The 15,492-nt window shown below is 42.2% G+C and overlaps 1 protein-coding gene across 4 annotated transcripts in view; it reads left to right on the forward strand.

The window, feature by feature from the left end:
* KIF26B (kinesin family member 26B) overlaps positions 1-15,492 on the forward strand; it is a 416,197-nt gene that overhangs the window by 235,592 nt on the left and 165,113 nt on the right. Inside the window, exon 1 of one of the 4 annotated variants that reach the window (XM_005300553.4) lies at positions 4,276-4,687. The exons of the other annotated variants lie outside the window; for them this stretch is intronic. Coding sequence (XP_005300610.2) covers positions 4,668-4,687 — 20 coding nt within the window. The 5' untranslated portion in view covers positions 4,276-4,667. Of the gene's footprint in view, positions 1-4,275; positions 4,688-15,492 lie in introns of those variants that run through there. 4 annotated transcript variants of the gene reach the window in all.

The raw sequence follows: 15,492 nt of genomic DNA on the forward strand, positions 1-15,492 counted from the left end.
CAACCTGCTATTGAGCACTGATTAAAACATTAAGAATGTCAATTTCTGTTGCCTTATAATGTAAATACATAAGACACTCACTCTATGACTTGCTGATCAAGGCTTGTCTATGGTATACTCTGTCTCTTGAATATTCTAAAACAGCCGCTTATGAAAAAGGGTCTGTTGAGCTGGTAGTTAAATTTGGGTCCGATGAAGTGCTGCATTTATCCTTAGGCATGGCTTCATCGTCTTGCCTTTTGTGGCCTATTATTATTTCAGTAGCGGCAGCGTGAGCTGTATCACTTACCTGTCAGTGAGCTATATCATACGTCTTCATAGTCACCAGCACTTTGAGGGTGAGGGAGCTGTTTTTCTGATATACAGTTTCCATTAAGCACTAGAACCATGCAGTAGATAAATATTTTTGGCAACTCCTTTAAAATGGAGTGTCTTAAATGTATGTTGCTACTCACTTAGGGCAGGATTCTACTTGGCCTCTTTGTGGGTGTGTCATGGGGGTGGGTGAGACAGAGGAAAGGAGCATTCTCTCTTTCGCCCCCCTCCCCCCACGTGCTCCATGGAAGAGCTTGGCACAAGTGAAGTCTGCACTGAGAGGAGAGCAAAGACTCCACTTTCCCTGATCCCTCTACTCCTCCCAAAGGGTGCCGGGAGAAGGTAGAGAGGTGTCCCTGATTGTTCCTCCACACACACACACACACACACACACATCAACCCACAGAGTGGGACTGGCACACTGGGGGAGTAATCCGTACCCCACAAATATGTAGAGGAGTGTATGTGCTCTTCCTGTTATGTGCTGAGGTGGTGCATCGTCGTCTCCAGAACATTTTAAGAGCATGATCCAAAGCCTGTTGCTGTCAGAGGTACACTCCTGTTGCCTTCAACGGTTGTGGCTCAGGTGCTGTAAACAGAATCTAACCCTGTATTTACATTGCAGTAAAGGTGATCGACATTTGTTGTTCTATTAAAGACACTGACATTTGCGGTTGCTCTTTTAAAAATTTCATTATTTTCCATTCAGAGTTTTCCCAGGAAGGACGAGTTGTGCAACTCGTACAGTAACAAAGAGGGCAGCAATAAACACCCCCTGTTTTACCGTTGTCTTAAAAGCTGACATACATGATGCATACTGCAAATGCAATACACAAGAGTAATATTAAACTCTCAAATACAGGCCTATGTATTACTGCAAACACAGTTACTTTGAATAGTATCGGAGAAATCTAAGACTACAGCTATGCTAGAGAGCTTACAGTGGCACAGCTGCACCGCTGCAAGCTCTCTAGTGTAGCCGCTCTAAGCTGCTGGGAAACCGCTCCCTTGTGGGCTTAACTACTGCAACCCCTGGGAGTGGTGGTAGCTGTGTCAGAGGGAGAAGCTCTTATGTCAATGTAATTTATGTCGCTCGGGGATGATTTATTCAGGTCCCTGCGTGATATAAGTTATGCGGACATAAGCTGCAGTGTAGACATAGCCTTAGCTAATAAATGCTTAGATACTATAGTGATGGTCATTATACAAAACCCTGCAAGAGAGATGGGTAGTAGTCACAGGGCGAAATGATCTGAAACACACAAACTCAGTGGGAGGGAAAAATCCAGGACTTAATCCAGCTTGTGGGGCTTTATTCCACTGGCACTATCCATGTGCATGAGGCAAGCAGGTTTTGGCACCTGGAAGGCACTAATGCCCAATGAGACTTAGTGAAGACTTAGCTATATGATATATCCCTGTAGCATGTAATAGACTACAGCCTGTGGGCTGTAATACTTTGGGTTAATTTCAGTTTTGGGGTTAGTGTGCAGTTGGTGTTGGTGTCCTATGATATGCAGGAGGTCAGACTAGATGAACTGGTGGTCCCTTCTGGCCTTACACCTTGCAGGACTGGACCCCTGGAGAACTGCACGTAAGCACAGGTTGAAATTCACTGCAGTGCAGAGGGTCTGTAGAAGGGGCCTATACATGCCATTTTTTTCCTCAATGTAGGGCTTTCCGTTGGGTTTAAATAGTGCATAGTGCCTTGTGCTGGTCCTCCCCTCTGAATACAGTTCATACGCTTCCTTCCCTTGTGCAGAAGCATAGCTATAGGATTGTGTGCACATGCACATCAGAATATATTGTATAGTGCAATGCACTTCTTAAGGGTCCAGCTGTGGAAGCCCTCCAGGTGCACAATTCACCTTTGACTTTAACACATGGGGTGTGTATGACACATGCTTGTCAACAGTAACCACTTCACCTATTAGCACTGTAGTTCATCGTAACTTGCTAACGCTAGTTCTTGCTGCTCTGTACAATAATTCACAAAATTCTTTACAGTCTACCAAAAATGTATGAAAGTTTTGAACATATATAGGCAAGAAGGAAACTTAAAAAAAAATGCAAAAGGAAACTGCTGTATGAAGGAAAGGCTTTTACTACTGTTGCACAGGGATACAATAGCTGACCTTCAGCTCTCTACCTCTTCAGAATTTTACTTAAATTTTCCTTGGAATAGGGCCAGGCTGCTTCCCTAGGCCACAGCTGGAATCCATGGAGAGGTTATGTGGCAGCAGGCATTCCCTGAAATAATTCTGCCTGACTCAGCCACAGTTACTCCTGGGGCTCCAGGAGAGCACATGGTAGAGTAACTGTTCCATAGCTCTTTAGAAATGTGTGCTTTCACCACCACCAGGCCAGCTCAATCAGCTGGCATACGGAAGCCAGGTGTCTGGCCCCACCTCCACTTCGCCCTGCCCCCGTTGGGGAGGCTAGTGCTGGTGATGACTCCAGTCTGGTAGAATGCATCTGTTCCAACTGGCCTCTACCCAGACTTTGTTTGGAGTGCAAGGCTCCTGCACCCTTCTCCCCATGCGGTGAACGTGTGCATGTAGAAACGTGAGCACAGAATTTAGAACCAAAGCATTATAACCAGTGCTCTTTCCTTTGCGTGTTGTGTGCAACTATAAGTTTGTGTGTGTACTGTATATGCTGTACTGTACATGATGTTACAACTATATTGAACTTATTAGAATGAAATAAGTATAGACAGGACTTTGTCACCTACATTTGGGCAATGAGATTTAGAACTGCTCCCTAGGTAGGAAAACTATAGGGCCTGTTTCTCCAATGTTCTTTTGCCTTGTGTGGTCATTGCATCTGCCAAACGAGTGCCAAGTGGAGATAAAATGCTTAGAAACAATGAATCCTGGGTAGAGTGATAACTAGAGAGCGCTGATGATGATGTTAATGTGTAATGTTTCTCTAAACAAAAGATGACTGTAGTCATGATTATCAATTTCTCTATTCACATGACAAAGATTTCTAAACTTGTTAAAACTTCCCAAATAAATAAATTGCTTCTAAGGCCATGTCTACACTACCACTTATGTTGGCAAAACGTATGTTGCTAAGGGGTGTGAAAAAACACACACACACACACCCCGAGCGACATACATTTCGCCAGCATAAGCGCTAGCGTGCACAACGCTCTCCCACCGCTCATGGAGGTGCTTTTATTATGTCTACAGGCAAGCTCTCTCCTGTCAGCATAGACGGCTACATGAGCGCTATTACAGCGGAGCAGCTCCATTGGTGGACATGGCCTTAATCAGAATTTTACACCCACTTTGCCCAGGTGTAAATTATTGCACAGGATGTGAGGAAGTGAAGAATCAGGCCTCATGTCTTCATCTCTTTACGGTACAGGGCCCAGCACACAGCTGATGCAATAACTCACCTTGAGAAGAGAACAGACGCATTGAGTAAATTCCCAGATCTTAGTATAATTATTGTATATTCAGTTTCATTCCATCTCTCAGACTGCCCTTTGATTGGAAGATGTCCTTTAGTAATAAATAGGAGAAGAGTATGGAGTGTGTGTGTGTGTGGGGGGGGGGAATGAAAGAGGGAACCAGTATGGCCAAGCAAAAGGTAAGAGAAAGGAGAGGGAATTCATCCTCACAGCAATTCAATATCTGCACACGTTTGTACATGTACAAATTGAACAGATGTATATGCATGAGTGTACTGTATGTCTGTGTTTGTCTGCATGTATAGTATGTAAATAATGCATAGCAAATACATATACAGACTTATTATATAGACATGAATGACCTGATGTATATCATTGTAAGGTTTAAAGGCTTAAAACCACTTCAGTTTGATGGTTTGTTCCATTGCGGCTGCTCCATAAGGGAATTCCTGCGCTACAGTAGGTTAATGGGAGTTCCAGCAAGTGTTTCCCTCTCTGTTTCTCTCTCTCTCACACACAGACATTCTCTCTCTGTCTGTCTCACACACGCTCCCAGATTGCAGAGGATACAGAAACTGATGCAGTTTTTTCTAGAAAGCTGCACTGGAAAGATTGCAACATGCTGTTTAAAAACTGCTATAGGTGGGAAATGTGCTGCTGAAGCAGGTGCTGAATTGGATCTGAAGTTCAAAAGAGCCAATATCTTGGGGCAAAGTCAGCTTGGGAGCACTAGAATATCTCAAGAGCCTTGATTCCTGGGTTCATTCTGGGAATGCACAGCCCCTGTGGATTTCAGGATTTTCATGTCCTTCTTTCTGCACCTTCGCACTGTTGTATTTCCTTGTGAGATGGCCACAGATCTAAGTGAAATACCCTGTGAACGGACTTGAAGAAGTTATCTTGCGTTGGGTTATGTAACCAAAATGTAGCGATGACGGAGTGGAAAGCAGCGTAAGTAATATGATTGATTATTCAGACAGTAAATCAGAAGAGTTTTGTTTCCTTCTTTGCTTCTTTTATAGCTTTCAATATGCACATTTTAAAAATATAAGCAAAACAATATGTTCCCCTGGTTTGTACATCAGTTCCCATGAAAAGTTTCTAGTGCTGAGATTATGCAGAATTTTTCATAACTGGATAGCTGAATAATGCATGTGAATGACAGGCTTGCATCTGGATGGGTCCTTATCTTTCTGATGCAGAATCAATCTAGAGCCTGGATGGATCAAAAACCAATAAAACAGGATGTTAGGGTTGAATAATTAATACTAGTTAGCATTATTTTTATGTGCCAGAATTATTTTTATGACTGGGCCTGATCCAGACAATCTTTTGCAGGAGAAGCTCCTAGTTTGAGATCTAAACAGGCAATTTCATACAAGTTCAAGCTAAAAGATTGAGGCAAGCTTCTGGTTTCCAGATACACTGGACCAGATCCTCAGCTAGTGTAAATTGACACTGAAGTCAGTGGAGCAACTCTGATTTACACTTGATGAGAATTTGTCCCAGTATTTCCATAGCTGCCGCGCTTGCTTCAACACACACAATTATTTGCTTAAAATATATTTTTCATTCTGCTGTTTGCCAAGTTTCTAGTGCCATGGCATCTTTCTGCATTACAGGACGTGCTTGTATATAGCTGGGCAGCCCTGCGAAGAACAGCAGTTTGTTGTGATAGAGGCTCATTTAGCTGCTGTTGGTAAATGTCCACAGAAGTTTCCTTCTGTTCTTGTTTGTTTTCTAATGAGGCTCGCAAATGCACGGCCCTCAGGAGTTTGGAACTCCCAAGTTATTGGCTCATCATTAAAAATTAATCAATATAGCAAGTGGCAGAAAAAGAAAGTCTAGAAGCATAAGAAATGCAGAGACAAATCCTGTCTTCTGCTGCGTGCGTACATTGGTGGGGAAAGAGGGTCTAGGGATCCTATTAGCCCCAGGCAGCATTAGGTCATCATCCCAGCCTATCACTCAAGAGAGTGCTAGATTGGAGTGCTGGCTAATGAATGCTCTGGCATACCATGACCTCAAGGGGCATGGCTAGGCCTCCAGCCATGTTGCACATGAGCTGCTGTCTGCGGCACTTTCTAGCTAGTGGATGAAAGGTGCTGCTTTTTCCAGGAACAGCCGTGTATGCTGTCCGTAAGTTGCAGCTGCCTGCCTTGAAGAGTCCTGCCCAGTGTAGGGAGACCAGATGCCCCGATATTATCAGGACCATCCCGATATTAGGGGCTTTCTCTTATATAAGCAACTATCCCTCCCCCCCGCCCCAGTCCCAATTTTTCACACTTGCTATCTGGTCACCCAAGTCCAGGGTGATGATGGCTCTTGTAACTATTAAGTACCTAACATCTTCTCATCCCCAGTGTGGCTTCTAAAAGTAAGGGTAGATTTTTGTCCTTAGCTTTGGAATTATTTAGACACACTGCAGTTTTAATCTTCTTGGCTCTTTTTTCCTGCTAATTCAACCTGGAAAGACTTTATGTAACTAACATTTATTACAGACTAATTAAAAACAGTAATCTCCAAATGGCTACACATACCTATTTAAATTTGCTGTTCTCGTGGCAATGTGACAACATATCCAAGCATTCAGAATAAGTTTGCTTGCTGCCTATTGTATGAGATGACTACTTAAAATAGGTTGTGGGTTTTTTTCCCCTGCACACTTCAGTTTATCTCTGCATTAACATCAACTGATACAGTATGCCTGGCTTGCAACCTGTGCTGTGATCTCAGGGTTGGTGGAAAAATAACATGAAAACAAGATTTGCTCTTCTAATTCTGCCTTTCCTCTCAGCGTCAGGTACAGGGGCATGGGAGAGCTGCACATGCTACGTCTAGCGCTCCTCTCATTATAAGACTCTGAACTCCATGGTAGATCATTATAAAGAACCTCCTTATAGCACATGCAACCACTGAATCTGAAATGCAGGCTTTCATGGCCTGATCCTATGAGGTCTTGAGTGTCTTCTGGGGTGGAGGGGTGAGGGGGACTTGGCACTCTTGGCTTCCACTTACTTCAATAGCAATTGAGCTGTCAGCACTCTGCAGGGTCAGGTTCACAGAAAAGCAAGGTGCACAGGCAGGGCCGCATCCTGCAAGCTGTTCAGCATTTTTAAGTTCCATTATCTTTCGTTGAGCTGAAGGCACTCGGCGGTGCTCAGTACCCTGCAGGAGTGGGCTCACACTGCGAGTTTCTTGTGCAAGCTCAGACATGAATAAAGCTGAGGTCAATCTTGGTCAGCTGGTGAGTGAGATTGTATCTTGTGAGATTGACTGAAACTGCACCTCACGGTATTGATTTGCATTTAACATGATCAGAGAGTGTCTCCACGCAGTGTCAAAGGTGTGAAATATAACCATACAGAGCAGATGTATCACTCCATCTGGTATATAATGCTGGCCACTCCTGCACAACATGGACTCTGGCTATTTTTAAACAACTTTATTTTGGGAGGTGGCTATCTGGAAAAGAAAACAATTCCGTAAGACCACGCTAGTCTGCTTTAGCCTAAGGGCTCAACAAAGGTTACTCAGACAAGTAGTCGTATTTAGTACAATGAGTAAGAACTAATAGAGAGAGTAAGGATTACATTATCACACCTTGCTGGTATAACATAACTACAACCTGAATAGTTATACCAGGAGGCAGTTATACTATTTTGTTTGTACTGGTATAACAACTTTATACCTGTGCAGCCTATTCTTTTTCCCATATGGGAAGAAGCTGTCCCAGTATAAACATCTTTGTACTGGTTTAACTGCCTCCCCAGTACGGGGAGGAGTGTACCATTTTAACCATATCTGTATAGTAAAGCAGTACAACTTTTGTGTGTAGACAAGGCCAAAGAAGTATATGGTTGTAGTGCATAATGTAAGGCTGTCTATCAGTTTATGGTATTCCTCTTACACTTATCATTGTAGTATCTTAAGTGCCATACACAGGTTAAAGCATATTTTCATATTAAGAAGAACTGGAAAGAAGGGAAAAGCTCATACCTAGAAGTCCAATGAGAGAGAACTTGGGGAAACATGGGATGCATTATGAACTACCTCAGATTAAACTATTCTCTTCCTAAAACTCACAGCCTGCTGAGTTGATATCCATTCTTGAAGTGAATGTTTGAATAAGGCTTCTCCGCAGGTCTTATAAAATATGTCCACAGCTTGTGGTGGTGGTGGGAGGGGGCAAAGTGGAAGATAGATTGACCAAAAATAAATGCAATTCCCAAAGCATGAGTGGTTATCTATGTGATTTTTTTCATAAGGCTGTCTCTGAAAGTCCCTGAATGTTGCCTGTTAAATCCCTTATGAAACTTAATGTGCATCCTATTAAAGTAAAATGATTAGCTGCCAAGAGCAGTGTTCTGAGAGAGGGGACAGAGTGCTTTTTAGTAGTGAACAAGGAAAGGGTCTAGATATGCTGATATCTACAAGCAGTGGTTTAGAAAGGAACTGACTGGAATCTGTGAAACCACTGAGCAGTACAATGCAGGAGTCAAGGTGAGAGGATGAAGAGAGAAAGAGGTTGTAGTAGTCTCTGAGGAGTTTGATATGATTCTGCTCAGAGCCCAGAAGGCCTAAACTGATAAGGCCAGCGAGCTAAGATAAGTCACAAATTGATCAATACCTTGCAGATGGAATGAAGCTTTCATTCTGATCAGGAGAGTGTTTTGCTGTAGATTAAATTGGAGAGTTATTTAATTTCAGTAGGCAACCCACTATGTGCCAGATCACAGGTGGTTTCATTCTCCTTAACTACCTCGCATGCTCTCAACAGGGTTTCAGTTCTTTCCCATCTTGTTTAAACCAAATAAAATGGTGAGTGTGTTTGGACAGGTCACAGAGTCTAGTAATATGGGAAACTAAATTCCAAGGTTTATTTCCTGGCCAGGTATAGTAGAATGCAAGACTGATATGACTTTAAATCATCAACTTGTCACCTATATCTCAAGTGACCAGATTTTCAAAGTAACAAAAAAACAAGAACTCCTCTTGCAGACAAGGGGTTGGGGAGATGGCAAAGGGGGTGGTTTTTGTGCAGGGATGGCTCCCTTCATGCACCCCCAGTTGCACATCACTTCAGTGAGAGTGAGGAGTAGAAGAAAAGAGAGGGAGCTGTATCCCCATCCTACTTTCTACACTAACTGGCAAAGCTAACCGGTCTCACCAGGGAGACCAGACTGCACACCCCATGCACCAGAGAATTTAGGGTGGGATTGTGCCACTTTGAGGCACAGTCTGTTCCCCAGACTTCCCCCGGAGCTGCGCAGTTACTCAGTGTCCGTCGCTCAGGGCAGGGTTTAATAAGTCATTAATACTGTGTACTCCCTAACACTTCCCAAAAACTCGATGAGTATTTCAGAAAGCTCAGCCCAGATTACTGCTTCAGTACTGATAGGAATTCATGGCAAAGGAGGATCAATTAAAGTCCCATGTGTGCAACAATGAGGCAATCCAGAGACACAGAGAAAAGTATAAAGTGTAGGCTCCCTTTGGAAGAGGACTGCAACTCTCCATTTTCTGTAAACGGCAAGACAGGGACTGTGTCTTTGCTAAAGGTCAACAATAGCATAAACTTTACAAAATCAGATTGACTTTTAAAGATAACCTTATAGAGCATCAGGAGATACTTGAATCATAACATCCTAGGTTGCAACATTATCCATCCTGCGATGCCATGCCATGCAGAGGAAGTTCTTATTCAATAAACAACCTCCTCGCTCAACTCTAGAACAGGTTGGATGAAATAAGACTTACAACCCCCTTTAGAGTATGTAAGCACAATGAATGAAGAGATGACTTTCCATTGAACACCTGCCAGTGTCAGGTAGCCAGGTACACTTCTACCCCGATATAACGCGGTTGTAGGGAGCCAAAAATCCCTACCACCTTATAGGTGAAACGCTGTTATATCGGGGTAGAGGCGGCAAGGTTCCAGCGGTGATTTAAAGGACCCAGGGCTCCCCGCAGCAGCCGGAGCCCCGGACCCTTTAAACCGCCGCCGGAGCCCCGCTGCTACCGCGCTATATCGGGTCGCGTTAGAGCGGGGTAGAGGTGTACTACACTAGGCATAAGAAACTGAGGCTGGGCATAAGGAATTTGCTAATATTCTAGCATATTTCCTGTGGATAAGGCATTCCATGTTGCTTTAGCCAGTATTTTATGACATAACTGTTTTTGTTACAATTATTTTGAATTTCTATTGCAGCAACACACAGAGGCACCAATCAGAATTGCCTTTTTAACTATTTTTACTAGATGACACTTGACAGCAGCATTTAACAGTAATTCATCCCTTTGGTCAGGGACCTTAATGGGGTGCCTAACCTTTACCCAGTTTTGTGCTGATTGACAGCTTGCTAGAAGCCCACATCTCACCTCCAGTTTGCAAAAACATAACTGGGGTGTTTCTAGCTGTGAAATTATAAGACGTGTTGTCATGCTCTTTCCTGTGCTCTACACCTTTAAATGTAGAGTGTCTCTGTTGTGAGGCAGCTGCTGTTTTGCTTTCTGTTTCAGGGCCAGAACGATAGGGTGACTCACTGTGTTCTCTTGCATATGGAGCGTCAGATTTATCATGGTATTACTTCTATTTTCTGCCATTATAATGCTATGGAAATTAGTGGAGTTTAACTAGCATAAAATGAGAGTAATACAGAGGTGAATTAGTCCCAGAGAGAGAGTGTTTCTCTCTTTCTTCTGATATAAAAGTTATTTGTTTTGAGGAATACATGTTGTGCTCCCTTTATATGGAAAAGCAGAAGAGGAGAAGATTGTAGCTGCCTCATCTCTAAAATAGAGAAGAGAGGCAACAGAACCTGACATGCAATCCTGCATCTTAATTCAGGTGCCTGGAAAGCTTAATCCCTATATCAAACAGGAGAACACATCTACATTGGACAACTACATGGGGTCTCAAGCCACACTTTAGCCATGCTGACATATTCCATCTGTCCATGGATGTCTACAGCTAGGCACCCAATACAAGAACTGGTAGAAACGTTATTTCAGTTCAATTAAAAGCACTGTCCGCAAGCCCCTAACTGGATGTGTTTCTTTTTTGGATGTGGGATATCAATTATGGAGATGTCCTCAAGCTGCTTAGCAGCCTTCCTTATTAAGAGAGGACCTGCACAAACAGATGATTATGGTCTGACTGTGGCAAGACAACAAGGTGAGCCTGAACCCCTGATGTTAGGGAGCTCCACAACTGAGGGTCTTCAAATAAGAGAACCCTGCCCTCAGGCCCTGACAGCTATGCCCAAGCTGCTGCTGTTTGTATCACTGATATTGAATATAGCACTCTGGAAAGGGAATTGAGGGTCAGGTGGTCCCCAGGCTAACGGGCTCCTAACCTATTTAGTGCTTTGCAGATGAGACCAGGATTTTTAAGCAGGTACCAAATTGTATGAGGAGTCAGTGTAGTGCTCAGAAGATGGGGGTGGCATGCCTTTGCTGATTTAGAAATGAGCTGTGACATTCTGTACTAGGTGAACTTTCCACATATAGCATTCTCTGTTAGCTCTAGTTAGAGCATATTGCAGTAGCCCAGCCTGGAGATGACAAAGCCATAGATTACTGATGCTAAATTTGCATCTAAAAAGAAAGAGGCCTCTGGCTAACCTTAAATAGGAAAAAGGGATTTCTGGCTGCTGTTTGGTTGCGTAGGAGCTACGAGGAGTCCAGAAAGACTTCTGAGACTGCACTCACTTTGATGCTCTGAGAGAACAGTGGGTGCAGTCAAGGTTTCTGCTAATTCCTCAAAATGTTTTTCTCTTCCTTCAAGGATCATCTTTGTTCTACTAGGGTTGAACAAGAGCCAACTGTTCTGCATTCAGGAATCAGGAACTTATTTCTTTTAGGCATTGGCACATGGGTCAGTGGGGTGGTAGCACTGTTTTCTCCTGATGGATAAGAGATATAAACGAGGATGTCATCCACTAATTGTTGGATGGAAGCCATTGATTGAGCGTGCTGATGGCCTGCATGTGCATGTTATTGGGGAGAAAGATACCGGGCAATCACTACTCTGGAATCTCTGCAAAATGAAAGAGCAAAGCCATCTTAGTGTTTATGTTGTGGGGTTTGCCTCTCTCTTTCTTGAAACAGGAAAGGGCCTTATTTAGAGGAGCCACTGTGGTCTGTAGTTTGTGACCCATTGTAAATATCATCTTTTAAAAGAAAGAAATGGATTTTTTTTAAATTGCTTTTCTTGGAAAACAAAACTAAATGTCAAATTTCTGCTTAATTAATCAGCAGACCCAAATCCATGAGAAATGTCCCCAGAATTGAAAATTAATTGGATTTTCACTGAAAGACCCATAGGTAATGAGCGAAAAGCTGCAGATTAAAGGCTTTGCATCCTTTGCAAATTCTGCCTCTTGGTATCTAATTGCACCTCTATACAGTTTACTGCTTTCAAGCAATGAATTACTACTTCGCATGATGTGTTTAATTTCATGTCGTTTTTCATTTCACTTGACTGAAAATAGAAAAGTAAGAACAAAAGGTTTATTTAATGACAACACTACATGCTAACAATGCTAATGCTTTCCAGCCTCATCTTTCTCTAAATAATTTAGTTTGCTGCACAATTAAAGAATGTAAAATATTAAGGGCAACTGCTCAAGGAACTGGGGCCCGATACTGCAAAATGCCAAGAACTTGTGATTCCAGCTGAAATCAGTGGATGGTGAGGGTGTTCAACAGCTTGTCAAATTGCAAGTCATCATAAGAAAGGAAGGACGGTGTTGTGGCTAAAGCACTGGATTGGGGCTCAGGAGATCTGGATTGTACTCCTATCTCTGCCATAGACTTAAGAATGGCCATACTGGGTCAGACCAACGGTCCAGTGTCCTGTCTTCTGACAGTGGCCAATGCCAGATGCTTCAGAGGGAACGAACAGAACAGGGCAAATCATCAAGTTTCTTGTTCAATTTCCTGTGCCAAGACCCAGCTTCTGGCAGTCAAAGGTTTAGGGACACCCAGACCATAGGGTTGCATCCCTGACCATCTTGCCTAATAGCCATTGATGGACCTGTCCTTCATGAACTTACTCATTCTTTTTTTAACCTTGTTATATTTTGGCCTTCACAACATTCCCTGGCAATAAATTCGACAGGTTGACTGCGCATTGTGTGAAGAAGTACTTCCTTACATTAGTTTTAAACCTGCTGCCTATTAATTCCATTGGGTGATCTCTGATTCTTGTGTTTTGTGAAGGGATATATAACAATTTCCTGTTCACTTTCTCCACAACAGTCATGCTTCTATAGACCTCTGTTATATGTCCCCTTAGTCATCTCTTTTCTAAGATGAACAGTCCCCGAATCTTTTTAATCTCTCCTCATATGGAAGCTGTTCCATAACCCTAATAATTTTTGTTGTCCTTCTCTGTACCTTTTCCAATTCTAATATATATGTTTTTGAGATGGGCAACCAGAACTGCAGGCACTATTCAAGGAGGTGTACCATGGATTTATATAGTGGCATTATATTTTTTCCCTTTTTTAATGGTTCCTAACATGGTTAGCTTTTTTGTCTGCCTTTGCACATTGAGCAGATGTTTTCAAAGAACTATCCATGATGACTTCAAGGTCTCTTTCTTGAGTGGTAACAGCTAAATTAGATCACATCATATGGTATATGTAGTTGGGATTATTTTTTTGCTCTTAGCCCTGGAATTTCATCTGCCATTTTGTTGCCCAGCCACCCAGTTTTGTGAGAACCCTTTGTAACTCTTTGCACTCAGTTTTGGACTTAACTATCTTGAATAATTTTTTATTGTCTGCAAATGTTGCCATCTCACTGTTTACCCTCTTTTCTAGATCATTTATGAATATGTTGAACAGCACAGGTCTTAGGACAGACCATGCTATTACTTCTCTTAATTGTGAAAACTGACCAGTTATTCCTACCCTTGTTTCCTATCTTTTAACCAGTTACGGATCCGTGAGAGGACCTTCCCTCTTATCACATGACTGCACGCTTTGCTTAAGAGCCTTTGGTGTGGGAACATGTCAAAGGCTTTCAGAAAAGACCAAGTTTACTATATCCCCTGGATCACCCTTGTTCACCTGCTTTGTTGCCTCACCAATATATTAGAATTCTTTGAGGGTGTCATGATTTCCCTTTACAAAAGCTGTGTTGGCTCTTCCCCAACAAATTGTATTCATATATGTCTGATAATTCTATTCTTAATTATAGTTTCAACCAATTTGCCTGGTACTGAAGTTAGACTTACCGGGCTATGTGGCTTCCTGTGTGACCTTGTACAAGTCATTTAATCTCTCTGTGCCTCAATTCCTGGGGGCAGGGATTGTTTTGTGAGTTTGTACAGTATCTTCCATAATGAAACCCCAATTTAGTCAGTGCTGTTATCATAAATAATAATAAAAATTGTGAGCAATTTCAGAACTACATTGTTCCCTGAAAAAAAATGGAACTGCAATTGGTTTGTTCTTTAACAAACTAAAATTTATTTCTAATATGAACCAGCAGTAAAAATGAAACATTTCAAAAATTGCGGTATGCTTTTGAGCCCCGAGGTGCCTTTTATCTTGGACTCCTCAGTGCCACACATGCCTTTTCAATGTGTTTCCATTGTGGTCAGTAGAAGCAGGCAGCCAAGTTCATAATCTTTGGAGGTATGCTCTAGGACTAGAAGGAATTGGAGCATTGAGAACAAATGCAGGTTGTATGAAGGCTTGGCTCCATGTCACAAAAATTACCCAACAACTGGAACAGGGTGAGGCTTTTAATATCTATGTGCAGTTGAGCCTGTTTCTACCAATCACCAAAAAAACTGTCACAAATAAATACGGTCACATCATAGTTGTCGGTGTTTAAATAAAGATCAGGCAAAGATGTACAGGAAATCTTGGAGACACTTTAACGTTGTAACTTAAAATAGGAGGTTGCTGGTCAGCTGTGATTCTTACTGCATTGCATTTCACTGTATATGCCTCAGTGAAATATCCAACTGTTTGTTTTTATTTGATGGCTTTCAAAATATTGACAAGAGAATGAAAAATACGAAGTTTAGTGTCTCCTTTAGTTCTTCTGCGAGCCAGAATGTTAAACACCAATAAATGGGTTGTAGTTCTGTGTGTTGGTTTCTTTTGCTCTTGATGTTATGAGTGTGTTGCAATGACTGGGGCAAGATGAAGCAAAACTAGCTTGCTCCACTGTGGGGTCAGACTTTCGCATCTGAGGTAGTGAAAGAACCCAAATCCTGTAAACTCCATGAAAACTCCAGTTAAATAATTGTTTGTGACTCTAAGGACTACAATTGGGCAGTAATTTATGGTCCTTACATTGGAAGGCTTGAAGTAGTAACTTTAATTTCCTACCATAATTGTAAACTACTGACTCTTTATTAAGGTCAGCAATGGGCTAACTAACCAGGAGCATGGCCATTCCTCTCTTATTGATCTTATTATTCCATTGATCTGAGGTGAATCCCTGCATGTCAACTTTTGGAAAAAATTATGTGGTGATACTACAAAAGACTACATCATCAGTGCAATCTCCTAGTCACCCCTAGCCCTTAATGATTTCTAGCTAAATCATCAAGCCTGGCAATTTTGCACAGCTTTACTGTTTTATACCGAAACAGCGTTACTTTAAAGGCAGTACTAGCTCTGGAAGGGTCTGGCAATAGTCTAATGCTAGGTAGAAGCAAAGAGGATTTTCTCTTGACGTTCACTTCTAACATCCAGATCTTCGGCATGACGTAATTACTGTAATTACAC

This window comes from Chrysemys picta, chromosome 3, assembly GCF_011386835.1.
Source record: "Chrysemys picta bellii isolate R12L10 chromosome 3, ASM1138683v2, whole genome shotgun sequence".
NCBI lineage: Eukaryota > Metazoa > Chordata > Testudines > Emydidae > Chrysemys > Chrysemys picta.